Genomic DNA, 27289 nt, shown 5'->3' with positions numbered 1-27289 from the left:
ACACTGGATTTGCTGAAACTGTCAAATTTCCAAGTTACATTGAGGCAGTTCTGCTTTATAATGATGTGTAAGCCTGCCAGAGAAGAGCTTGGATCTAAATTTGTAGTTCGTAGTCACAGATGACATTATATAGTATCTTATGAGTATAGAAAAAACATGCATGAGGATTGTAAATTACTTTATTCTTTAGTCATGAAGGAAGAAATAACAACATACTGCATGTGCTGTGCTTTCTGCCAAGTTTGCTTCAAGATAAAATTTCTTGATGTTTCAATTTGGCACACACAGGTTTTTCTCCCATATCCTAGTTGACCCATCCATCCTAAAATTTGGCACACATTTCAACTGAAAAAACATCATGAGATAAAGTATTTCAGTAGTACTTACATGCAGAGAAAAACAGATTATCATTTCTCTATAGTATATATTTAATATTGGAAACACCATATAAGCTCAATAACATTCCTGTATGTACAGAGGTTATCACTATTTATTTATTTGCAGTAGGATCATTCTTAGGTTGTGGACCGAAGCAGGATGTCAGCTTTGATCCAGCCACAGCCTTTGTCGTTACTCTGCATCCTACAATGTCTTATAAAAAACAACAGTTTCAGAATCAGGACATAAAGCCGGACTCTTCCAGCTCATGCTGACTGAGCCCGTCGCGTGGCTACAAGTTGGAGTGCTCCACATTTGACTTTCCGTCACCAGTGGTTGGGACGAGAGGGGACATGCGGAGGTCGCCTGTGTGAGAAGACCATGACAAGAAAACCATGATAAGATTTTTTATGATCAGTTTCTGCTCACCAGTGGATCAGTACGAGCTGACAGAGAAGGAGAAGATCTCTTGGAAACAGAAAGATTGCATACCTTTATTCATCCCTGCTTGACTCTATGAACAGCCCAAAAAGCATTGAGTAACACTGTCTTTACTGTGTTGCTACTGGCAACCACGGTTGCTACGGCAACCCACAGCTCCATCATACAGCAAGGTAGGAAGGAAGGGAGGTCATGCCAGACTGCACACAGAAAAGTGAAATGTTCTTGTTCTGCATGGCCGTCTCCATTTGACTACTGAGCGAGTCAAGAGGTGACCCGAACTCTGTTGTGTACATAATACTCAGTGAGCTGTGCGCTGACGCTATCATACAGTGACAGGAAGTACATGTCCTACATGTTTACTGTCATGTGTATGGAAACGGCAGATCAAACAACAACATAGCAGACAAAGAAAGGCTCGGTAGTGCAGTTAAGACAAGAAATGAGGCAAAAAAATGTCTAACAGCAAAAACAAGCACCAGCCAGCACATCTTCGTTTTCTAGTCCTTTATTCAGTCCATCACTTTATACACCTTTGTCCTTTCATGATCCGTTTTTTCTCATTACGACTTTTTTAAGGTGATAAGAAGTAACTACAAAATAATTTTTTCTCAAGGCACTGAAGAATGAGAAGTGGTGGGAGGTAACTGTCAGGACGTTTCACCGGGCAAGGTCACCTCAACTACTGTATAATTATCAGTAATACACTGGAAGACGCCGCACGCCCACTGCTGCGCTTTCTTCCAACACCCTTCCTCCTCCTCTGTCTCAGCTTTAATTGGTCCACAAATAAAGAAACACAGAAACTGTATTATGCTCGAAAAATCTTGTAATAAAAGTAATTAGCCGAAATACTGAAGAATACAAATTTCATTGGTCAGTCTGATTTTAATAAGCTCATCTGGAGGCTTTGAAAATCTACCAATGAAGAAAAGAAAAAGACTTAATCAGAAAGTGCTGCTTACTTAATGAGGTGCTTAGTGTGTAAGATCACGGACAAATGTTAGCAAGTATTCATCTCACAAAAAAACAAAATCTAAGAGTTTTCTTACCATTATATAAACGTTAAGAGTCGTATATATTGTTTTAAGACACATTTCATTTCAAAATATTCGAGATGACCTGCTGGTTCATAACCTTAAATCAATAAAATCATCAAATTTATCCCTTTTCATAACACAGAATGCAGAAAATCTCTCATATCTTTGTTAAAAAAATAACACTAACTACACATTAAGTCAAAATTACATACATAATGCTTCTGAAATGCACAGACTGAAACAGCATCAGATTACCAATTACAGTAGGACAAAGTTTGCAGTTATAGGAATATACATGAGAAAAGAGAAGAGAAATATAAAAGTGTAAACAAAAAGTAATGTTTTAATATGTGTATGTGTATGTGTGTGTTTCTAGTCAAGCAGGGAGGGCTCTGATGGACGTATGACAGTGGGTCGGTTGGGAGCAGCCGGGGGTCTTCTGCTGCAGGAAGAGAGAGGAGGAGAGGTGTTGGGGGAGGAGGAGAAGGGCAAGGGGGAGGGGGAGGGGGAGGGGGAGAAGAAACATGCAAGGAAAAATATCATCATATAGTCATGCGCCTAAGATTCCCCAAAACACCAAAAGCCAGAACACAGAATTCAACCCTTCACCAGCAGCCTCAGTTGCCCCAGCAACTTCCACCAATACCAAAGCCACAAAAAAGCATCAGATTGTGTGTGTGTGTGTGTGTGTGTGTGTGTGTGTGTGTGTGTGTGTGTGTGTGTATACGATTTTACCTTGGAATCCCTGGTGGCAGTGCAGGAGGCACGCGGGCCGGCCTGGAAGGAACAAGAGGCACAGAACCAGAGTTGGGATCGCCTGCGTAGGCTGTTTGGCCCGGGGGTCGAGACGGTACCGGCGGCGCTCCGAACGCTGGTGAAGGGTTGAGAGGGGGCGGAGGACCCGGGGTGGGCCCCCTCACTGCCGGGGGTCGGCTGGGAGGGGGCGCTGTTGCCGAGGCAGGGCGGGACGTTGGTGGACTGAGACAGGGACAGAATGCTAATGAGTGAGGAGTTACATTTCATATGAGGTGTCCTTGATTACACCATCAGTTCACTGAGGACTGTTAACATGGAAGATAAATCTCACTGTGGCTAATGAGTCACATTATTAGGACCTATAAGAGCCAATTAAACATAATCTTATATTATTTTACATTATATGTTGATGTCATAGGATATATATGTTCTCATAACATCATCAACTTCTATGCATATTTTCAATAGGTTGATTACACAAAACTGATGATTGAATGACAATTATATGCTTAAATACAAGAACATATTATTTGAGGACACATTATTTCATTTATTTGCATCAGGTGGTAATACCCTGAAGCTATTTTGGTGTGCAAATATAAATTTGTGTAGCAATAACATGATCCCGATTAAGAGAGTCTGCAGCTCAGGACCCCAGAGATTTAAGTTATTCATCATCAAATGCACAATAATTACAGAGGCAGTTGCTGTCTCAGCCTCCCTTGAGCAATGCTAATTAATTAAATATATATATATATAAAAAGAAAATCACAGAAGTGACCAACAAAATGAGAACATAAGACATAAAATCATGCAAGTTAAAATACAGGGATAAAATATAACGATATTAATGAATAATGAATGTGACACAATGTCTGTGTGTCCCCTTTATGGCTATCTGATTGGAGATGTTCTACAAAGAGATTTTTTTTTTTTACATAAACACATAACATAAACAGCAATCTTCCCTCCGATTTTTATTTATTTATTTATGCTGTACAATACTAAACTCAACATGTCAGTGGCCTCTAGTGGCCAAACTATGTAATGGTGACACTGCTTCTAAAATTACCTTGAACCCAGTTTGGCTTGTCTGCCCGGACATTTCTTTTAACACCAGTTTTGTGCAAGTGACTAAAGGTTCCCTTAAAAGTAACTGAATTACTTTATCAATTACTGCATATAAAAGTAATTAGTTGCAAATGAAAGTAACTTTTGCTCTGCCTTGTAATATCTGCTTCAACTCTCTCATTGATGCACACATACATAGCTATATTATTTTGTGCTGCTGTGGCACTGTTAAATGTTATCTATGATTATTCTTTATCAACCTGATGAAACTTAAGTATTTGAACAATAAAACACGACAGATATGTTAAGGCCTATTTATTAGGGTCTGGAGAGGCCTTCAAATAAAGCAACACACGTCAGATTTTCCTCATTCCGCAGAGTAAAATGACGTTACAACTGTGTATCAGACACGTGACAGTGATTTCTCATCATGAAAGGCCTAATGGAATTAAAGTGATAAAAGCTATTTAATAAAAAACACACTGAGCTTTATCCTTTGTAACCTTAACAGTAATTCAAATCCAGCACACAGACTGTAACTCACAACTACAGACCTATTTTTGTCCTTGATCTCGGAGTGATAAATAATGTCGATATTTCCAGGGCAGAAAGCTCAAATGACCTGAACTGTCAGCCGCTGTGTGCAGTAACAGTCTCGTGCTGATTGATTGATTCTCACAATTCATTGTGTAAGGTCCGGTGAGTCACGCCTGTACATTATACTGTATGTGTGCAAGTCGAACGGTGGGTCCTGCAATGTTCCGAGTAACGTTACTGATAACTTGAAGTACTGCGTGCAACAGTTCACCTTCCGTCTCTCTTCCCCTCTGTGTCTCTTTCTCTTTCACACACACACACACACACACACACACACACACACACACAAGACAGAGGGTTTTGAGCATCACTTAAATAAGCCACACATCACTGCGGGTCTAGGTTAATTGGTAACTCTAAATTGTCCATAGGTGTGAATGTGAGTGTGAATGGTTGTTTGTCTCTATGTGTCAGCCCTGCGATAGTCTGGCGACCTGTCCAGGGTGTACCCTGCCTCTCGCCCGATGTAGCTGGGATAGGCTCCAGCCCCCCCGCGACCCTCAAGAGGATGAAGCGATTAGAAGATGAATGAATGAATGAATGAATCACTGCGGGTAATGTTAGATTATAACCGGGAAAACAATCTAGGAAACAGGCTGAGTTTGTCTGTCCATTTAAATTCCAGTAGCTGTAATTGTAATATGTAATTTGAAAAAGTAACAAGTTACATTCCTATCTACCACCAAAAGTACTGGAATCACAGTTACTCCCAACACTGCTTAACACAGATACCAATATATCTGCAATAAGCCAACATCAGCCAATGTATTTGTGTGTATTCGTGTTTGTTACCTTGGTTCCTTGATCCAGGTGTCGTCTACTGGTGGAGGCACTGGGGTGGAAACAGTGGTGGTGCTGATGTCTCCGATGAGGACCAGGGCCTCTTTCAAAGCATGATACATCCTCAGCATCTCATCTCTCCTCTGTGCCTGCTCTGCTGACTCCTCCATCAAGCTGCCCTGGTCCCCGGCCGAGTACAGGTAGGCCAGCAGCTCAGAGTGGATGAAGTCCTTCGCCTGGAAATAGAGGAGGAAAAAGGAAGGAGGTTAAGAAAGAGCCACCTATGTTACTGCAACTCCTTTTTGTTTATCATACCTCTTTAGATCTAACATGACTAATGGGAAAATGATAAAGCAGAACACATACACTGTTGATCATGAGGTGCATGATGGTCTTGGGCATGAGGTCTCTGATGGACTTGTTGACGATACCGATGTACGAGTCCACGAGGTTGCGGATGGTCTCCACCTGCCGCTCCAGCTGTGGGTCCATGGACACGGTGTCGCTAGGATTCATCGCGTCTTCGCTCTCAACCTGGAGACAGAGGAGGAGCGGTGAGGGGTGCAGCGGCAGAGATGTTTGGTTTGTGTGAGTGTGATCCGTTAAAATATGTTCTAAGTTTTTGTCTGCACACTTTGTACTGGTTTGAAGTGAAAAATGTGATGTCACACTTCTGAGCACCAATCAGGATGAGGCACCATTTGAATCAGAATGGGATGGATGCAAGTGGGTTGTGTGAAACTCTTAAATTAAAGGAGCTGTATTTGGGTATCTCAGAGCATATCTATAATTCAGAGTCTAAATCAGAGGTTGTCTGCACAATGTTTTCAATATGGAGGCAGCTGAACCAGAAAGCAGCTAATGGAGCTCCATAAACAACGCTAACAATGGCAACAGTGCTGACAGAGCTAACAGTGTTAACCAGCGAGGAATCAGAGGGTGGACGTACTTAAGATTTGTCCACCGTGATACAAATACAGACGAAGGCACTTCTGTTTTTCTTCAGTTTCAGCATTCCGTCCACACTACACCAGTATTTTCGATCTTGTTGCATACACTCTCTTTAGTAAACGACCTGAATGTATAATAGCACGGGAGGTAAACAGTGGGAAGCTGTGGCCTGGATATTGGATCCCCCAGAGTGCTTTCTGGACCAGCAGAGCAGTGAATTGAATGAGCAATTGCACACAGTGTGGTTGTGCGTCAGGGCTTTGCTAAAAAATACAAAGAGCATCTGTGCTCTGCAAACGTACTCCAGCAACATTTCAATTTAAAGACAAAAAAAGTAATGTAATTTGAGTTGGAAAACTTTGTTCACAAACTTTTTTCACCCAAATTTATGCAAAGAGTCGACAAAAGTAAGTAAAAAATCCTCCGATGTTCTGTTTATCTTTAAATATACTTATGGAGCATTTCAAGAACAGCTGGAGTCCTTTGTAAATACACTTTGTTAACTGCCTACAGTATTTGAAATGCGAATTCACTCTGGTGTACCTGGTCTTTCTCTGGGTAAACACCAGCTCTGAGGAAGGAAGCCTTCCAGCTGTCTACATCCTCCTGAGTGTCACATGCCAGCTCAATCTGACGCAGGTCTTTATACACATTCCTGTAACACACACACACACACACACACACACACACACACACACATACACATTAACTAAAGATCAGAGCAGATACAACACCATCAACACGATTATTTTGGAGGATCATAGCATACGCACCTCTGCTCCGTGTTGAAGATGGCAAAGACGTGCTTGCTGGACATGAAGCCCTTCTCCACATCTCTCAGTTTCAGGTTATCGAGAGGCAGCATGTACTTCTTCTCTTTCTCCTGTTCAAGCACACAGTGATGTGATGATGAATATAAAAGAAGGCAGACTGTAACAAATAAAACATTTACTATCCGTGACACATGATGACTTCAGTTTTACTGTAGCGTTGCTTTACGAGATGCTGGAAATTTTATCTTCGAAAACAAGCCCGCCTCCTCTCTGTATACTGTATTTTGTTAGGTTTTGGATGTTGTATTATCATGAGTGTTGTCTTTTCCTGGTTTTAAAGGCTGCATTATAGTAAAGTGATGTAATTTTCTGAACTTACCAAAACATTTCTACCTGTTCTAGTATTTGTCTTTACCCACTTCATCATTATATCCACATCACTGATGATTATTTATTTAGGCGACACAGTGGTCCAGTGGTTAGCACTGTCGCCTCATAGCAAGAGGGTTCCTGATTCCACCCGGGTTGGAGTTTGCATGTTCTCAGCGTGGGTTTTCCCTGGGTACTCCGGCTTCCTCCCACAGTCCAAAGACATGCAGGTTAATTGGTGACTCTAAATTGTCCATAGGTGTGAATGTGAGTGTGAATGGTTGTCTGTCTCTATGCGTCAGCCCTGTGAAAGTCTAGCAACCCCACAATATTGTCACAATAACGATATCGCGGTATTTGGTCAAAATAATTGTGATATTTTTCCATATCGCCCAGAATAAAACAAGAAGTCACAAATTTTCCAATCATTTATTGTCCCATAAACAGCCTTACCTCCTCATCTTTGTACCAGGACAGAGACTCAGCGGTCAGGACAAACCAGTAGTCCTTGGATCCTCCCTTCATGATACTGATGTTGATGGTGAGCCAGCCTCTGCGGATCACCTGCACACGAGAGCCCAACAGTTGACTAAACTACACACCCCACAAGAGGGGTAATATGTATCTACAGAGAGCCAACAGAATACTAGAAACAAATGAAATTAAAAAAACACAGACAGAGAACTGGCATCAAAATACAGCACAAGAAAAGCCATGCGTGTGCAACAGTATTTTTCATTTACAGTAAGAAGAGCAGAGTGCAGTCAGATCCACCCATACTGTATGAAACTGAAAACACACCACAAACAAAGAGACGTAAAAATAAATGCTGACACACTCCAATTAAAAGTCACCTTCTCTGCTTCCCTCTCTCTGTCAGACTGATGGACAGGAAGACAAAGGGAACAGACACACACACAGGGATAATAAGCAGACATGTGCAATACCCAGTTCTGTGACCATGAGTGTATTTTACAGTTGGAGAGTCGGCCGTGCACCAATTTGTCTCAGTGGCAAGCTGAGGTGCTGCAATAAAACATTCCCCTGCGGCCTAAAAAGCATGCTCTCCCTATACTGCCATTATAATCAGAGCTATTCAGGCATAGACAAGCTCGGCACCAAAGAGCTGGATTTCTTTGACACTCAGTCTACTTTTAAGTAGGTCCCTCTTATGTCTACGCATGCATTTCATTGTTAAATAAGCTTTTTGGCAATGCTGTAACATACAGCTGATTGTGACGTGACTCTGCAGGCTGACTCTATATGGGAACACTTTAACGAGGGCTGAAGCTCAGATAAAACTGCTGCCTGTTGCTTACTTTGTGACTCACAGTTTATTTGTTCACACCGCCATGTAACAATCAAAGACATGAATAACAAGACAGGCTCCGTATGTTCCATCACATCCCACATATGATCAAAAAATAAAGAACCAAAACAAGATGAGGAAAAACTTTTTCCCGGCCTACTCGCTGGGTGAGAAACTTGGAAAACTGGGATGAAAGGCCACCATCTTGTTACAGGGTATCTACTCCTCATGATATATCTTTAAGTGTAACTCTTTCACTTCCCTCTTCTCCATCAAGGAGCACAAATCCTGTTTCTCGACATGGCCCCGAGTGACCGTTGACTCCCCCACCCACCCAAAGAGGAAGTGACAAATGGAGGTGCAGAGGGGGTATGGTACTTACAAGAATCTCTCCCTGGGCCGTAAAAAGGAGGAACAGAAGAGGAGAAAGAGGAAAAGGGAAATGAAGAAAAAAGACAACACAGGCACAGACTAGAGTGCATAAATGTGAAGCAACAAAGGGCAACAATGGAAAGGAAAGATGGGCTGAGACAACAGAAAGAACAAGAAATAAAAAGGAGGAGAGAGCAGCTGCTATGATGCTTCAGTGGTGTGATAGCTTTACGTGGTGTGGTGAGTTACCTGATTGGGCATGACTCTCTTCTTGGTGGCGTTGGCAGCGGTTCTTTGCTGAGCACTGCAGGAGAGACATTCAATAACATAAACTCTGGTATAATATCCAAGGATGAAGGAATAGCTCAACAAAACCACATTACATTATTTAAATATTTATGATATCACTAGTACTATTGTTACATAATCTATTATTCTGCCCACGTTAATTTGGTCTACATCTCAGAAAGATCTCAGTGAACTGGTAAAAGGTGCCCATCACAATTTCTGTCTTCCTAGGAAGTTTGACCGATCTGCATGAAACTTGGTGAACATAATCTAGGGACCAATATCTAAAGTTCCCTCTTGGCAAAAGTTGGAAAACTTACTAAAACTGAGCTTCTATAAGGCAATGAATATTGCGGAGGGCGTGGCTCATCACATAAAGGTGTATAACATCTCAAGGGTTTCACCCATCACCACGCAACTTTGTAGGCATATGAGCACACATAATCTGAGGGGACCCCTCCATTATTGACCCCATCAAACAAAATGGGGGCGCTAGAGAGCTAATTTCTTATCTAGGCCTAACCGCCATATTGATTTTTCCAAAACTTGGTAGATATGTAGAACAGGAGACCTCAAGGTGACTGGAGAAACTTAACTCTAATTGGCAACTGGGTGGCGCTATAACAACAGAAAAATGCTTAAAAATAGCTAAAATGCGACCGATTGCTGTGGCTCTCCCTGTGGCCGAATGTTTGTTTTTTTGCTAATTTTTGGTATGATTAAGTCATGGTATGGTATGCTGCACATAATCACGGATGGATTCCAACCCCTACCGCTGCAACAAGGGCTAGCCACACCTTTCCCATGTGAACTACCAGTGCGGCCCACTTTTAAGTCAATACAACATATAAACACTTTAACTATCTGCCTTTCAACGTGCTACCTCAACTACTAATGTACAGTTTAGCCCACTAACTATCCCACTATTGGCAATGGTACTACTGTACTTTCAATAAAGCAATCATACTATCAAATTCACAAAAACTCTGTCTGAATACATTGCTCTTCTTAATGGGTTCAGTTGACTATTTAATCTGCAATTTCCTATAACCTGTATCCCAAACACACAGCATGTGAAACTGTACGTGGGCAACTGTGTAGTGGGTATGGACTAGTCTCAATTATTTTTACATTTTCTTAAAAGCACTTAATCAGTGCTAGAACTGGGAGACAAATCACCAACAATGATATCAAAAATCTAAGACACTATATAGTCTCATTATGTCAGTAATGATATAAAATCTTCATATTGCCCAGCCCTATTTTAGCTATTAATAAAATCATAAACTCTTAATAATATACATAGACTCAATTATTTAGGTCATTGCCTTCATGTTTTTACTGTACCCAAAGTCACAGATGCAGACTAGTGGTTAGAAAAAATGATCTAAGTGTTTGGATTTTGGACTTTTGGATATCTTCAGAAAAACAGTTAATTATAGGATAATGTGTACATATTTTTAAACAATCTGTGTTTCATGTTTAGGCAGTTTTAAGAAGCACTGCACCCACAAGCTAGCAGGAGAGCTCACTGTTCAACTCCACAAGTCTGAGAAAAACAGATGTATCCCTGTAAAGGACGACTAGTGCAGCTGTATGTGCTTCTACAAATTCTTCTCGTAATGTTGACTTTGCGGTTTTGAAATACGAATGGTGGTGATAATAGTAAAAGCCCGACTGGCCAGTATTAGCTAATATCATCTGCTGACAGATTGTAGTGACCCCAGGGCCTCTGCCAGGGCTTGTGTGTGTTGTTTGTGTGTACTTTCAGTGTTCCTGTTCCTGGCTGATTGGAGCTGGAGGTTGTTTGGGAACTGGAAGCCGCTGGCCACTGGCCAGGTCTCCGTAAAACCCGCCCCATCCTGGTCATGTTTGGCAGACCTCGTCTCCCTGGTGTCACATTATGTTATTTTAAGTTCTTTTGTTTTTCTCTATAGTTCATTTTTGCATTACCCTAGTTTACCTGGCAGCATGTTTTTCTGCCAGCATCCTTTATTAGTTTCAGAATCTTTATATTTGTTAAACTTTAACTTTTGTTAAATAAAATTCCTGTCTTTTAGTTTAACCCTCAAATGTGCTTCCCTTACTTGTTATGGTTTCAGAGCCAATCCATAAGAAGATACCATTAAGTCACAAAAAATTGCAATACAGAAATGCCAAAGATATATTTGAGGTGAGGAATATTGGCAATGCAAATGTTTGATTTTTAAACTCCTAAATAGCCTCAAAAATCTAGTATTGGTTGGGCTGCGGTAATCATGAGTCAACTTTTTTGAACTTTCTATGAATACTAAAAATGTTTAATTTCTTCCCAGCACAGGAAAACATTTCAGCAATTTTTAATGAAAAAGCACACTGATCTTCACATTTGACTGATCAATCGTGACACGTTGACTGGCTGGATGTTAAAGGTAAACTATGCAGGACTGTCAGTTACTGTTTGCAAAGACATTCTTGAGTGAAAGTGACAGTGAAAGCCAACTCCAGATTCACTTGTGTTTGAATTTTTGCCTCACTATATTTGTGTTTATTTCAACATTGTATCTCTTGGACCCTTGCTTCTTATGATCTGGCAATTGGTCACTACCTTTTAATACAGTCCCGCCCTCACCTGAGTGCTGTGGGGCTACACGCCCACAAACCTCCCAAGCATAGAAAATGTAAAGAAAAATTGAGCATAGCCTTAGCTCAGGCAGGACACAATGTCAAACTCAGCTCACATCCCAGCTACATCAGGTGATTTCAAGCAGCCCTGTCAACTGATGAGTCAGCTGACTGATCACATGATTGCTTTCTATGCAACCAATTGGGGAATCTCATTCAGGGCGCTCTATTTCATGCTGTCTCTGACTTATTAGTAAGTATTATTACTGTTTGTCATTGGTGCTGCTCTGTTCTGTTCCCGGGGGGTCTTTGCTGCTGCTCTCCTTAGGCTTTTTATGTAGGCACATGGAAGGGCAGGGAGGTGTGCTCTCCCTGCCTTACTGCTTTTCTCGTTTGCATGTGGAAGGGCAAAGAGGTGTGCTCTCTCCGCCTTACGCTTTCCCTGTTTGCACGTGGAAGAGGCTTTATGTGTAGGCCTGAGGAAAGGCAAAGAGGCCCCAGAACAGAGCCATACCGCCAAATTTAATACTGCAAATGAAAGTTTTCTTCGACTAAAGTGTTCCTGACTGAGCAAGAGTTTCCGCAAATAATTATGCCGCTGCACACTTTAAGTGGGTCATAAGAGATGACTGAGAGGGATTACTGTATGAGTCAAAACACTGCTTTTTAGAAAAATCCTGCTTAGTTTATCTTTGAATAGGAATTGGGTCGTACCTAATGATTATTTTCCTGAGGATTTAGCGATTAATCTGCTGATAATATTTTGGATTATTGTTTTGTCTACAAAATATTTGAATGTCCCAGAGCCCTGGATGACTTATGTTTGGTTTATACAGTCCAAAATGCAAAGATTTGGTATCAAATACAGCAAAAAAGCATCAAATCCTCACAGTGAGAGGATGAAACCTTTAATCTTTGCTTGAAAACTTAATTAATGGTTGCAGATTAATTTCACGTCAACTGACCTATCATGTCAGATCTAGAAAATTTGGACATGATCTTCATCTCTGATTATAATAAAACTCATTAATAAGTTTCTCAAGTGAGTATCTTACTTGGCAAATCCAATGAAGTCCTCATGGTTAGTGTTGATGTAGGAGAGCTCAATGTCAATCAACAGCAGCACCTGACAGGCAAAACATTACACGTGTTATGTACACAAAGAAGTGAGACTGTACGAATATATGGGCGAGCTGCATCTTTCTCCTCTTTCTATCTCACACACACACACACACACACACACACACACACAAACCTGGTCTTTCGTCTTGCTGTCTCTCTCCCTGACGTAGGTGGTGACAATTCGCTCCGTCTCTTCTCTCAGCCGAGGGTACGAACCCAGCTGTAGACCCACACACAGAAAACACACCCACTGCTGCAGGCACCGTGATTACAGAAGACACACCTATGTAGGCTTACACAACACCGAGAACACTGTGTATCCTCATAAGTTGCTACACCCAACTACTTACAGTTTTTATACAGTATAAACACACAATATGAGGCAGGACAGTTGACACATTAAAACTGAGGAGGCATGCACTAATGAGCTCCGTATCAGCTTGAGATTTCTTGTCAGCTATAGATGTCGTGACAGCAAGTGTGAGGGAACAGTGAGCATAAGCATAATGTCATCTCAAGCTGATAGTGAGTCTCAACAAATCAGGGAGGAAGTGGAAAAAAAGGATCAGGTTAAAGACCAGAAAGAGATGAAGATTGGGTCGGGTCTGGTGGAGTCTGGTGAGGGGGGTGGATTATCAGTGTGGTGCAGGAAAGAGTGTATCACAGGAGAAATACATTAAAATCTCCCTTAACAACACAGAGTGAATCACAGCCACAGTTGTGTCATTTTCTAAGCAGCGAAATTTCTCAAAAGGCTTTTCCATTGGTGCTTTAGTCAAAAATTGATTTGCATTTCCATTACTAGTTTAAGCGCTAAGTCACACCCAGTCGAGTCGGGCCAACAGCGTGCCCAACCGCCTCCAGGTGGGTTGCGGTGAGGTCAAACAGGCTTCATTATCACTACTTAGCATCAACATTCAGTGACCATTGAGCAACATGTCAATCAAGAAACTTTCAGAGGAGTGATGCATATTTCATATACAGTTAGCCTTCTATAGACTGAGTAAAAATAATTTAATTCACTGTGCTGCTCAAAGGCTACTGGCAGCTTTTAAGGTGGAATGTTTTCTAGCATGTTACTCAATGCATGATTTGACTTTGTGATTCAATCAACAAGCCTTAAATATCAGCAGAGGGTTGCTCTAGTGCACTCCAGCAGCACTATACCTATGCTTCTGAGACGCTGCAGGCAAGCTGGAGGAGAAGGCATCCGGCATGAGTTCATGCAGTGCCAAAAGGAAATTTAAAAACTCCACTAACAAGAAGCTGTTAACCACTCTAATACCAGCGGGGCGGATAAAAAATGTTCCACTGGTTCACAAATTCAAGCACGTCGTCGGTAAAAGACACCTTCAAGTGGGTAGCTCTGTTGTACGGAGACGCAAATCCGTGTTGTGCTGAGCTGACGCGCCAAGTCAAGTCAAGCCAGCACATGTGTATGGAAAAGGACTATTAGTGTGTGAGCGGGGATTTGATTTGATAAGTGAGGCAGGGTGAGGGAGTGTTACATAAATCACCAATCACAGTGCTGATGGGGTAAGTGGGCTGGTAGGGGTCCAGGATCAGAGAGGGCTCTTTTAGATTTGTCACTAAAGAGGGGAACCACAGAGTAAGGTGGGTGGGACGTGTGCTGAGTGAGGGCTTCAAGCAGCGGTGAGGGGGAACGATCAACAACAGACAGTGACAAGTTAGTTGATTAACATTTTTCTGACTCTTTTCCTTTCATTGATTGTTCTATCACTCTGCTTGCATTTGTTTTCTGCCTTCATTCTCTCATCATCATTTTCAAATCTGCCCCTCCGCTCTTCCTGTTTACCTTTTCAGTGCATTTCCTGATCAGGGCGGCAAGCTCGGTGACGACGAGGTCGACACATTTCAGACAGGGGTCTTTCAGCTTAATGATCTGCTTTTTCACTATGGCCTCAAACGCCAAGTCTGGGGTGAACAGGCCTGTCCTGTGGTGAGGCATCATGGGAATTGGAGGTTTAATGTCAGGTGAAGGAGGAGGCGGTGAAGCATGGGTGGGGGCCATGATGAGGAAAAAGGGAACGGTGGCAGGAAAATAAAATTGGATGGAACAGAAAGAAAGAGTTTCAAAAAGGAAAAGAATGATAAAGGTCGAGGAATATGAGAAAAAAACAGGTATTTAGTTAGTTCTACTTCATGTACAGAACATAAACAAGCTGCAGGTTCTCAGAAGTGTTCACTGTAATTTCAGCTTCCTATTCACATGCATGTTAAGAGTCAGCCTACAGCGCTTTAGCCATGCTAGCTGCACAGCTCTATGAATGGCAGTGTCATTCGGTTCACCACTTTGATCCAGCTATTGGATGGGTTGCCATGACATTTTGTACAGACAGTCATATTTCCCAGACAATGAATCATAATCACTCTGGTGCTCCCTTAAATTTCCTCTTGCGCTACTACTTGGTCAAATTTCCAATTTGTCCAATACTTTGATGCTAGCAATAAACTGAATTAGCATTATACTCGCTAAACATCAGCCTATTAGCACGCTGATGTTAGCATTTAGCTCAAAGCACCACAAGTGCAGCCTCATAGAGCCACTAGCACAACTGTAGAGTCTTAAAAGAATATTTCACCCATAAAATGACCATTTTTATATCAGTTACTCACCCTATGTTACTTGAAGAATACTTTGCTTTTCTTGCATGCCTCCATGGTGGATGGAGAATCCATAAACTGAGTAAAACGGGGCCGTGTTTAATGACAGCAAAGCTATATCAAAATACCCATTTACAAGCTGTCACACAACTTGTGCAGCATAATCCAAGACTAATTTATCCAGTCATATGCTCAGTGCTTCCCAAAGACATGTTTTTTTTGCTAAAGAATTTATATCTAAACACTTCGGCATGAACAGTTTCACGCACATGTAGTGTGTGCGTTTGATCTCTGTTCAGTGGAATGTACGAGCAGAGTTCAAACATATGCGCTTACCCATGTGTGCTACTTGTATGCGGAAGTGTTTAATAAGTGTTTAGTAAGGTTTAGCAAAAATGAATGTGATTGGGAAGTACTGAGAATATGAAATTAAAATTAGATTACTCTGCACAAGCTGTGCGAGAGCTTGTAAACAGACACTTTCATATAGTTTTGCTGTTGTTAACTGTGGACCCCTGTAACTTCAATTCAGTTTTCGCACAAATCCAGTGTAACACAGGGTGAATAATTGATGTACAAATGGCCACTTTGAGGGTGAAATATTCTTTTAAGTCTTGTTTAAGCTGTAGCCTAAAACCAAGCCTGCAGCTTGTTTTGTAATGAACCTGTACGGGAACATGTAACAGCCTGTCTGCTTCTAACCACACAGCCTCTCAGAGACACCACTTCAGTGCACTGCAGTACAGCCAGAACATTCAAGTATTTTCACTGATGTTCATGTAAGTGAACTTCAAAGCAGGACTAAACCCTCTCTCTGAACCCAAGATGCCAAAATGATATCCAAAAGCACATAGCTTAAAAAACTAAAACGTCTGCTTTATAAAACAGTTTGGCCCCAAAATGGCCCCTGGCAGCTGTAACGTTGGCTGGTCTCTGTGGTGTGTATGTACGGGTGTGGCAGCCAGGCAGGAGACCATGCAGCGATACCTTATTAGTGCACTGTCTGACTGTGTTGATGAGCTCCTGGATGACCAGGTCGATGCATTTCAGACAGGGCTCTTTCAGCTTAATGATCTGCTTTTTCACTATGGCCTCAAACGCCAGGTCTGGGGTGAACAGGCCTGTCCTGAGGGACATACAGACAAGACAAACATGGAGACATGGAGCAGGAGAGGGGGGGTAGATAGACATACAGGAAGAGTGTGAGACAGGCACATGGATGGAGGAGGACATCAGCAGACAGACACTGAGGAAGATCAGATGAGGAGCAGTGGAAGAAAACATGGAGTGGAAGACAAGCAGCCAGGAGGGCTAACTAAAACCGGCTCACAGATGAATGGAAAACAAAGACTGACAGAAGAGACGCACTAAATGAAGAAATGAAAACCAAGACAGATATTGACACTTGAAGAAAAAGCCTAATGGACACAAACAAACAGGGAAAAAGCTGGCCGACATGTTCGCAGACACAAAGACAGTGAAGGCAAATGTGTGTGACATGTAAGGTGCAGTTTGCAAGCTTGCCTGACTCCGTGGATGTTCTTGATGGCGTAACTGATCTCTTTCCTCAGCTCCTTCTCATCAAACTCCATCTAAGACACAGTGCAAAGGTTAGATTGTATTTGTCCAGTGCTGAATAAATGCTGCCTCTTTATGCCTGTTATATACCGGCACACAGTCAATCATGAAGCCAGACAAGAGGGATAGTCTGTGGGTTTGTGTGCCCTTTTTTAGCGCTGGATTTATGAGAGGGCTTAGGCAACATGGTTACAGTATGACACCAGTATTTATAAAGATTGCCACATCAGTTAGTGTCAACACAAAAACAGTCACAGAGGAACTCATTAACTTAACTACGAGCGCACTTGTTCACCCTTAGAAATAAACAATCCTCTGACACAGTTAAAAATAAACTGACAATTAAGAGAGCAGCTCTTTGCCAAATTAAATGACAAATGCAAAAATATGTGCTTTATAAATGTAACTACTAATCCACAAAAAATAATGATGATAATCATGTTAGAAATTCACACTACTCACCTTCACCAGCTCAAATGGAAACCGCTCGTGGAAGATGCGATTGATCTTTGCTCCACCTGACAAGTTGGAGGTGTCCACCTGATCCCCAGACCCCTCGATGCACTTCTCAAAGTCAACGCCAAACTGCTGCACCATCCTATGGATCGCACACAGAATACATGAAATGTCCTGAAGTAATGTATTTGTGTGTCTGCGTCTGTGTGTGTGTGTCGGAATGTGTGTACTGACTGGAGCAAGGCCTTTGTCTTGCGTGTAGGGTCATCAGGGCGGAAGTTCTTGTACTCGTCCACCTCTTTCTCCAGTGATAACAGCTGGCTTTGCAGCTTACTGCGTAACCCGGGCAACGTGTCGCGGATGTGGTTGGTAAGTTGCTGGAGAGACACGAAAATAATACATCTTTATAAAATATATCACTTCATTTTAATTATGACCTGAGGGAGAATTTTAATGCTGAGGAGAGCTGTTTTTATTTCTTTCTACCATGCGTGCTCCCTTGGTACACACTCACTTAAAACAAAAAAAAATCTTAATGCGATAACATAAAAAACATTAAAGCACAAAGGAAAACAAGCCAGAAATAACATTTTAAGCCTTGAATATTAGTTAACAAATTAATCTTCAACAATTTGTCACCATCCTCTGAGCTTTATAAAAGAACATACTCCATGTCTCTATGTGTGTGTGTGTGTGTGTGTGTGTGTGTGTGTGTGTGCGTATGATGAGGTGTGTGTCTCACCTGATTGAGGGTCTTCTGCAGATGTGGTGTGCCCATGCGTTCTGCAATGTGTCTGTACGCCGGGTGGGACAGGAAGAACTTCCTCTCAGCAGCCAAAGCAGCACGGATGTCTTTCTTTCCATCGATGTCCTTTTGACTGCGGTTCACCACCCCGATGTAGCCTGAAGAAAGAAAAGGTGTCTGCTGTTCTCTGTGGGTTGTAGACTAAAGACCATCACTGATCGCAGAGGATTTTCAAGGAAATATTAAAGTATGACGACGTATAAAATCTGGGAACTGTGCATCAGAGGGGCTGTTCATCTGGTGTGGACGAAAACACAATGAAGTTTAACCTGATAGTCAATTTAACATCATGGTCGTTGTTTAATTTGAGAGTTAATGTGTAGCAGAATGTGTATACAGTGGTCTCACCTCGGCGAAGCGGCAGTAGTTTATTTTCCAGAATGTCTCGGGCATCCGTCCCCTCATCCATCAGGTCCAGTTTGGTGATCACACCAATGGTCCGTAGGCCTAAAGACAAAAGTGTCATTGCTTTGACTGTTCTATCTATCTTGTTCTATCTTTCTACCATCTATCTATCTTTTTTTTGACCTAATACAAACTTAAGATGACATTCAGTTTAGGTGCTTTGTGGCAAGCAGACACACACATCCTGTGATGACGTAATTACGTTAATGAGCACTGGACCAACACCAGTGTAGCTGGCTATGCTGCATTGTTGCTCGTAGTGTGTGTGAACACAGCATTAGGCAAAGCAGTGCGCTATGCTAACATCAGCATGCTCACAGTGACAATGCTAACATGCTGATGTTTAACAGATAAAAAGCTAACCATCTCATTAATCATCTTTTTCAGTGTGTTAGCATGCTAACATTTACTTAGCAATTGCTTAGCAGCAGCATTTAACACAGTGTAGCCTACAGCTGAGACTGGTTGGGAATGCCATTAGTTTTGCAGGTATTTGGTCATAAAACAAAGTATTAGACAAAGATGAAAAGTTAAAGGAAAGCTGTTGAAACTGTAGCTGTTACCCTATGTACTAGGGCGGCTGTGATTTAGGAAGTAGAGTGGTCATCTACAGATCAGAAGGTTTGATCCCTAACCCCTGCAGTATGTGTTGCAGTGTCCTCGGGCAAGAACCCCAAAGTGCTCCCGATGGCCGTGCCCATCGCTGTGTGACTGTGCTTACGATTATCTGATGGGCCCCTTGTACGGTAGCCTCAGCCACCAGTGTATGTGTGTGTGAATGTGGTGCCTGTTGTGTAAAGCACTAGACTAGAAAAGCACTACATGAATGCAGACTATTTACTATTTCTGCAGTTACAAGCCTGTACCTTTAATAACATCTTCTGGATTGAATGAAATAAGGCTAAAGGTGAGGGTGATTAAATTTAATTACATCTCTACTAATCTTATTCAATATATCTATGCTGCCAGGAAGTCTTTTAATAATGTAACTGTTAATTATTGTGACGAGCCGGCTCCTGCACTGAGGCAAGGATTAATAAAAAGAAAAAGAGTGATAATGGCTTCAAGGTACAGCAAAAAGTAATTAGCTTCATAGCAAATTAGAGCCAAAAATGTATAACATTTATAAAAATATCCAGAGAAAGGGTACCAAAAGACATACAGACTAACAGGATCCTACACACAAACTTTCCCCAATGTATCACAAGGTCTCCTTACCCTGAGGGTCCACCTCCTTAGCAATCTTGAGGGCATCGGAGTTAGCCAGGTCAGTGTTGGCTGGGGTGACGGCCAGGATCAGACAGCTTTCCTTGGTGATGAACTGCAGCAGCATGTCCCTGATCTGGTGCTCGATGTCTGGAGGCTGGTCTCCCACGGCCACTTTAGTCATCCCCGGCAGGTCGATCAGGGTCAGGTTCAGCACTGAGAGATGGTGATGGAGCAGGAGGAAGGAAAGGAATTAGTCAGAGGTTAAAAATGTACACCTAGAAGGCGGAGTTTGTTTGTGTGTGCTACCGTTAGGGGAGTAGACGCGGAGGTTGATGGGGATGGCAGAGATGCCCTTGTTGGATCCCGTGATCCGGTCAGTTTCTGCTTCAATCTCCAGACGCACCTCATCAAAGTCCACAAACTTGCGTCCCTTACAGTGCAGGAACTCGGCATACTCTACATGGAGAAAATGAGAGATTGAGACAGGAGAGAAGGCGATGGATTGATGGGAGACAAATATAGAAAACAAATGTAATAAGGTGGACTGCACAGAGGGGAAGATGGCACATGTGTAGATTTTGATGGTTTTACAACTACATGGTGACTAAATTGTGCTGACAGTTGACTTTCATTATTTTCACACTTTATTATCTTTTGCACTGGAATAAATTAATTATTTTGTTTCTGATTCTTACTAAATTTCTATTGGCTAGTGAGACTGTCAAAAATGATATGATCTCTGTTAATTAAACATTCAATAGCATCGAAAGCATGGACTGTACAAAAAAAAAAAGCTACCGTGACATAACTCATTGGTTTGTGGACTCCCATTTTGAAGAGACTGACATTTCGCCCATCGACTTCTTGTTTTTTTGGGGCCAGAAGTGACTATATTTTGGACGAAGGGTAGAGCTATAGAGGAACAAATGGTGGATAGAACTGAGAAGCTGAGGACACTGTCAGCCGACAGCCTGTTACTCAAAGCAGCCACGTCCATAATTATGTGTAACTTTAAGCCTTATGTAAAAAGTAATATAAAAATCCACCCACTGAACAGTTGTCATGAATGGGAAATTTAGCTATAGAGACCCAAGCTGTATTTTGGCAAGGCTGTAAGCATTTTTATTTTTGCTTTAAAGTGAAGAATTTTAACACTGGGGGCCTATAGAGACAGAGCGCAATGCGTCATAATCTGAAAGCCACGCACCCAAAGGGGAGGTGAGGCCCACTTTCCCCTCACACTTTCCCCCTCCATTTCCAGCCTGGTGAGTTTTCCTTAAGTCCAAATGCCGAAAAGTTGCTGTGTGATGGGCTGCACGGCCAATAAAAACCCAGAGCTTAGCTTTTATCAGCTGCTGAGCAGAAAAACGGAACCTTGTAGAAGACAAAAGTGGATACAGGCAATAAAACCTGAGGTTTCAACAGGGAAGAAATTGTGGGATCCCGACACTCGGTATGCCTACGTGTGCAGCACACACTTTGTCAAACCCTCCAAATGTATTTTTTAGAGTAACTGTATTTATGTTAAGCTAAAGCACTGACAGTATGAATGCAACTTCTGTTATAACTGTGCCCAGCGCTCCGCGATTCAAGCAGTCCAGTCCAGCGGTCCGCTCTAGCACTTCTATCAATCTGCCAGCATGTAGAGGAATATCTCAAAACAACAACGTGTGCTGGTAGTAGGAGCATGCCGAAATGCTCATCTTCTTAAAAAAGAACCTCCACATCATGTTTTTCCAAGACGAGCAAGGTAAGGAGAAGGGACACCGAGGCAGACCGGCAATATTAAGCTTATCAATATACCGTTGCCTCTCTGGTAGGCAGAGCATACTAAAATAATCCTTTGCCATCTTATTATTAGCTAATTATTAGCTAGCTATAGTTAATAATTTTCGCTAGCTAGCAATTCAGTTGTGGAGTCTTGAAGGCGCAGCTGCGGAGGCAGAATGACAGCGAACGAGCAAAGAAGCGAAGGGGAGAGCGGGCCTCGTTTCCCCTTTGGGGGCGTGGCTTTCAGATTATGACGCGTTACGCTCTGTCTCTATGGGGATTGATTCATTTCTGGAGCCAGCCTCAAGTGGCTGTTCAAGGAACTGCAGTATTTGGCACTTCCATGTTGGTTTTATTTTCAGCAGCGAAGGTTGCCGCATGATCAAAAGTAGGGAAGCTATAAAAAGTAAAAGCATTCTCTCCAGCAATGAACCCACCATATAACTGAAGACAGAGACACAAGCAGGCAGCACCACGCAAGTGGATGTCAGTGTCTATTAGTTTTTATTTCTATTTGCCATGATTTTGAAAGAGGCACTACGTATTGTTTTGTATCGTTTTTTTTTTTTACACTAGCATCACATCAGAGTTTAAAGTCGCAGTATCGTGACAACATTATTAGCTTGGACTGTTTTGGCTACACACACCTAACCGGGTCTTGAAAAGCCTAGATAAAGGTCCAGACATACCGAAGTGACATAAAGAAACTAGTGCCACCAAAGGCCAACTGTTGTGTTGCCTCATGTCGCCTGTGTCTTGGCCAAAAAGTTGAGCATTAGAATGCACCACAAAGACTACAGCTAACGGCCAACTTATACTAACATTCTACGCCTGTGTGAGAGGAGATAACTCTCTGTTACAGCAGGTGGCAGTAGTCTGTAATTGTCATATAAAAAGGGAAACTGGAAGACCGACAGAATGGATTCAAGATGCTACTTAGCCAGTTAGCATATTAACAAAAACCTCAATGGCTGAAAAATAATCTTACAAAATAGTTAATTTAATTTAGTTAAGTTAATTTTGCTCTCACTCTACCTTGACTTTAGTTTTTTGTTTACTTTCCTCACTTCCATTTCTCTTCTTGTGCACTGAGCTTAACTGCTGATCACATTGTTTTCATTCCCAAATGGGTTCTGCTGTCTCCGACGCCAGTTCAACATGCTGAATTAGCCGAAAAAAGCCGACAGTGCCGGACACACAGCAAAAACTAGGGCAACAGGCGGCCACCAACGGCCCGACACTGACCGAAGGCTAACCATTGGTTTGGTGTGTTAGGGCTTTAGCGTGCAAACCCTTTCCCAACCCGACTTATGTAAACAACTTGCCTGCTTTACTGTTAACCAGCTGGAGGATGAGAGGACGACGGGTGACGATGCCAGATCCTCTGGGCAAGAAGTCCCTGAGAGAGAGAGACAGAGATAAAGTTTAATACACACAGACAACCAAGGGACAAGAGTATTGACAGGCCGATGGCCATTAGGCTGACAGGGACATGTCACAACAATATGTCAGATCAAATCTTAAAAGATATCGAGCTCGCTCCTCATTGATCCCTGATTAATTATTCAACAACATGATATTTTATTCTCAGAAAATACAAACTGAGGGGGAAAAAAGCCCATGAGCATCTTTAAACATGTCAAAGTACTGAATTTGTCTCAGATTCTACTAAAACAAGAGTACAAGCTCTAAAATCCATCCCCAGTGTCTACGCTTGTACATTCATGCATTATTAATGCAAGGCCAAGATTGCCTTACAACCTTATTCATTATAAATAGTGCAAAAGGAAAGAAGCATGTTTCTCTGTTTCTCCTTCTCATTACACGCACATTCATCACAACGGAAACTGTTCAATAGAATTGTGATTATTTCCAGGTCACTGACTACACATCTCTCCAGGCTGTGAGAATATGTCTATGTCTGTCCGTCCTTCTGTCTGTGTGTTTCCCAGGTCAGCAGCAAAGACTGAGTAGTTTTAGCATAAGGTAAGCAGGCCATACGTACACACACACACACACACACACACACACACATACATTAAGACATACACACACCCTGTGCCTGCTGTCCACTGCTGACAGAGCAGTCAGGATGTTACACAACAGTGATTCCCATCCTCTTTCCTCATCTCTTCCTGTCACTTATGAAAGCACATCATGAATAATACGTTTACTTGGGCTGTAAATCTCAAGTTTCACACAATATGATATTTGCTGATATCACAAAGTCTGCCACAATATGATTCTGATTTGATTCTGTTAAGGGGCCTGTGATCAATATGAGACGTCTGCAAACATCTTCACTGTCTTTTATTCGGGGTGCTTTTCCCTGTCTGCCTGGTACTTGGCCGCTAACACTGTTCAAACTTTAAGAAGGAGGTGCGCTTGGACAGAAATGGTGACACAGATATGCCACGGGAATTTCAAAATAAAGGCAGATATAATGGCTCATTTATGCTCATCAGTAGATACGTATTCGGACACGGACGGCGCCTTGTGTTCGTACTCTGCATTCATTTCGCCCATATCTGTGCACGTTTTCTAAAAACTTACAAATATGAACAAAACAGCGCAGTACCACCGGAGATCATGGGGGCAGTGTAGCGCAGTCCAAGTGAGATGCGACTGTAGGAGATGACGAAGATATTTTAAAAATGGCTGAACAGAATGAATAAGTAATATAGTGAAAAAAATTCAACAACTACATCTTGCTTGGTATTCAACGGCCTTGCAGACCACCGCTGTCTACAACGCTAAAAGGTACATTATTACAATCTCCTCCATTGTTGCCATGTTTGTTGTAGACTGGACCTTTTGTCTCTGCCCTCTAGCGCCATCTAGTAGTTGTATGCCAACACAAAAGTTGCTTGAAAGCATGTGGGCAGTGATGGTCAAAACATTTAAATAAATGTTATCTACTTTCATACGTAAAGGGAGTATAAATGAGCCTTAAAGTTAACAGTATGCACAAGTGTTTTTACTTTGCATCGATGGTATCAGATCTTTGATCACTGAATCAATATCATTACACCACTAACGTTTACTGAAAAAGCAGGTAATCAATTAAAACGTGTCATTTATCCAATAAACATCCCAACCAAACATTTGCTGGTTGCAGCTCCTGAAATGTGAGGATTTAGGCTCTTTTGGTTATTTTTTTACACTTTATTTATATAACTGGCTCCTAACATGAGCTGAAATAATTGGTTCGACAAACTGATTTGTAACAAAATTTATCTGCAACAATTTCAGTATTGATTCATTCATTGAAGAGACTATGTCAAATTTATTCTGGTTTTAGCTTCTTGACTGTGAGCATGTGGTGCTTCTCTCTAGTTTCCTTCATTACAAATTGGATATCTTTTCATTCTGGAGAGTGGGTGAACAATACATTTGAATTAATCCAAAAAAATTATAATCAACAAATTGATCAGTAATGACAATAACTAGTTGCAATGCTTTTATCAACCATTCTGGTTTTTAGAATTTGAAATGAAGCACCACTGCTTGTAGGAGCTTACATATGAGCACAAAAGAGTGATTTCTTTACTTGAAAACAACTCAGACTTTAATGCTTGAATAACTGTTTGAGGCCTGAAGAGGAAAAAATATTCAATATTTCACAAACAAAATAATTAAATTATAGAATAACCATGTCCAAATCTACTTTCCTGTCTAATTAATCGTCTTGTGACCCCCCAGATTAATCATGCACATCATTGAAGGGGTCTCTACCCCCAGGTTGGGAACCATTGATCTACATGTTCAAGTGGAAAATGAAAAATAGATTGATCAACAATTAAAATAATTGCTATTTGCAGCCCTGACTGACTAAGACCTACTCCAAATAACTAAGAATGAATAAATAAGCAGAGCCAGTGTCTCACTCCTTCATGTCAGTGGGCTAATTAACAAACAGGAAAACAGCTAAGTAGCCTCCTGTGGGTATCTGGTACCCAGTGTGTCATATACACATGACAGTGCAGCTGGTGACATCACTGATGACCCCAGCACAAACACATCAATGCCCCTACTGTCTCCCCCAGCCACTGCTTGGGACTCGGAGACAAAAGGCAACAGGAAAAAAAGGAGACGTGGCTGGCTAATCAACATTCCCTATCTCTTGGACAACAAGTGGAATCATTCTAACATGTCGAAGACTTAAGCATCCCCTTTTCTGGGCACCGTCTTTTGGAGATAAAAACACAAAGCAGATTAGGCCTCTGCGGCAGCAACACGAACATGTCTTCTTCCCCTTCCCTTTCCTCATGAATAGATCTTCTCCCAAAGTGTGTGTTAGTGTTTCAACTGCACAACAAGCTGGCTAAGTGGTTATTTTCCACATGGTTATAAACTGAGCAGAGCGATCCAAACACATGGCATTGATGGAACAGTTGGTTTGCTGCTATTTGTCATCAACCGGGGGTCCACAATTCAAATTCCTTTATACTCATTCATCAACCTCACTGTGATATTCAGCAGTGCAGGCAAGCTGGGAGTCATTTCCATTTGCTCTGTCAGTATTTGCACTGCCTCCAATACTTCATCTGTCTGACAATGACCTCTTCAAACCTGCCTGCAATCTTTTTGTACCTCACCCTTCAAAGTAAAACATTACCCTGACCTATGTAATGTGAGGCTTATAAAGATGTGTTTACAACACCAGGAAACAAAATCTCAAGGAAAAACAACCTTTGTAAATGTTTGACAGACTGGGCCTAATGTGAAGCAGCGACTGCACAGATCAGAGATCATACTCCTGCTGAGGAGAGTTCATTTTTATCCACTAAAATCACTTCTATACACCCTTCAAACCCATTTCTCCTCCGTTTTTGTGATTCAACAGCTGTTTTGTTTTCCGTAAAATGCGTAATTGTGGTTGGTGAATAGCTCAGCTCCAAAATGGAAAGAATCCGTTGGGAGAAAAAAAACGTTATGAACTGGGAGGCACCGACACAGCGCGTAACCAAGTGCTTAGTTGGCGACTTTTACGCAAAAGCCCGGCGCAGTTTGTCTTGAAAGAAGCGCAACAGGCACAGGCAACAGCCATTAAAGTAAAAAAAAACAAAAACACATTCACAATGTCAGATAACTCCAAGACTACATATATATTGTACAACCTCCCGACGAAATTCTCCAACACGGAGCTCTTCCCTGCGCTCTGGCCGCCGACAACCGCTATCTGCGGCAGGTCCAAGTTGCACGTCTGTCCGATGGAGCTGAAGGCGTCCTGGAGCTTGTTTATGAGGGGAATAAGGTCTTCCATCCCCCGGTTTCCCATAGCGGCACCTCGGTCAGCCCAGCGGGCTCTATCCGGCTCTGCTCCCCGGTCAAATAAGAGCCAAAGGGTCGCTCTTCCAGCACAGCAAAAGTTCCCAGATGGCACCGCAGTGTGTCACAGTGTCTGTGAGTTTATTTCATTAAAACACACAGCAGATTGGAGTCATGAGTCCCGACTGCGGTCAGAGCACTGGAGACGACATTAGCTGGATGATTGCATGATAAAAGTAGCCACATTAAACCGAAAACTTCTGTCATCATCCGGTCAGGCGACACCCAGCCTCCGCCGGAGATTGTGGCTCCGCCCACA

At 42.0% G+C, this 27289-nt stretch overlaps 1 protein-coding gene across 4 annotated transcripts; it reads right to left on the bottom strand.

Annotated features, from left to right (window-relative positions):
- Positions 1 to 160: 160 nt before the first annotated feature.
- On the bottom strand, positions 161 to 27289 carry LOC125883480 (dynamin-2-like). Of its 4 annotated transcripts, XR_007448537.1 has the most exons (21): positions 26820 to 27288; positions 23025 to 23098; positions 20236 to 20385; positions 19939 to 20142; positions 18664 to 18762; positions 18253 to 18413; positions 17745 to 17887; positions 17517 to 17652; positions 17001 to 17068; positions 16464 to 16602; positions 12985 to 13071; positions 12785 to 12855; positions 9087 to 9141; positions 7610 to 7720; positions 6788 to 6897; positions 6558 to 6669; positions 5430 to 5597; positions 5076 to 5299; positions 2595 to 2837; positions 871 to 2298; positions 161 to 744 (listed from the first exon to the last, which is right to left on the bottom strand). XR_007448537.1 is itself a non-coding variant. In XM_049567784.1 (20 exons), exons 1-20 carry the CDS (start codon positions 26978 to 26980, stop codon positions 2232 to 2234), a joined length of 2586 nt encoding a protein of 861 aa, XP_049423741.1. In that variant the 5' UTR covers positions 26981 to 27289; the 3' UTR covers positions 765 to 2231. The 4 variants fall into 4 exon arrangements, 3 of the variants coding, with proteins under 3 accessions (XP_049423741.1, XP_049423746.1, XP_049423733.1); XM_049567784.1 differs by lacking the exons at positions 161 to 744; positions 16464 to 16602 and adding an exon at positions 14668 to 14806 and having other exon boundaries at positions 765 to 2301; positions 26820 to 27289; XM_049567789.1 differs by lacking the exons at positions 161 to 744; positions 16464 to 16602 and adding an exon at positions 14668 to 14806 and having other exon boundaries at positions 765 to 2298; positions 26820 to 27289.

Source organism: Epinephelus fuscoguttatus, linkage group LG3 (assembly GCF_011397635.1).
Source record: "Epinephelus fuscoguttatus linkage group LG3, E.fuscoguttatus.final_Chr_v1".
NCBI classification, from domain to species: domain Eukaryota; kingdom Metazoa; phylum Chordata; class Actinopteri; order Perciformes; family Serranidae; genus Epinephelus; species Epinephelus fuscoguttatus.
The sequence above is the reverse complement of the archived record's forward strand: the minus strand, read 5'-3'. Positions and strand labels throughout refer to the sequence as shown.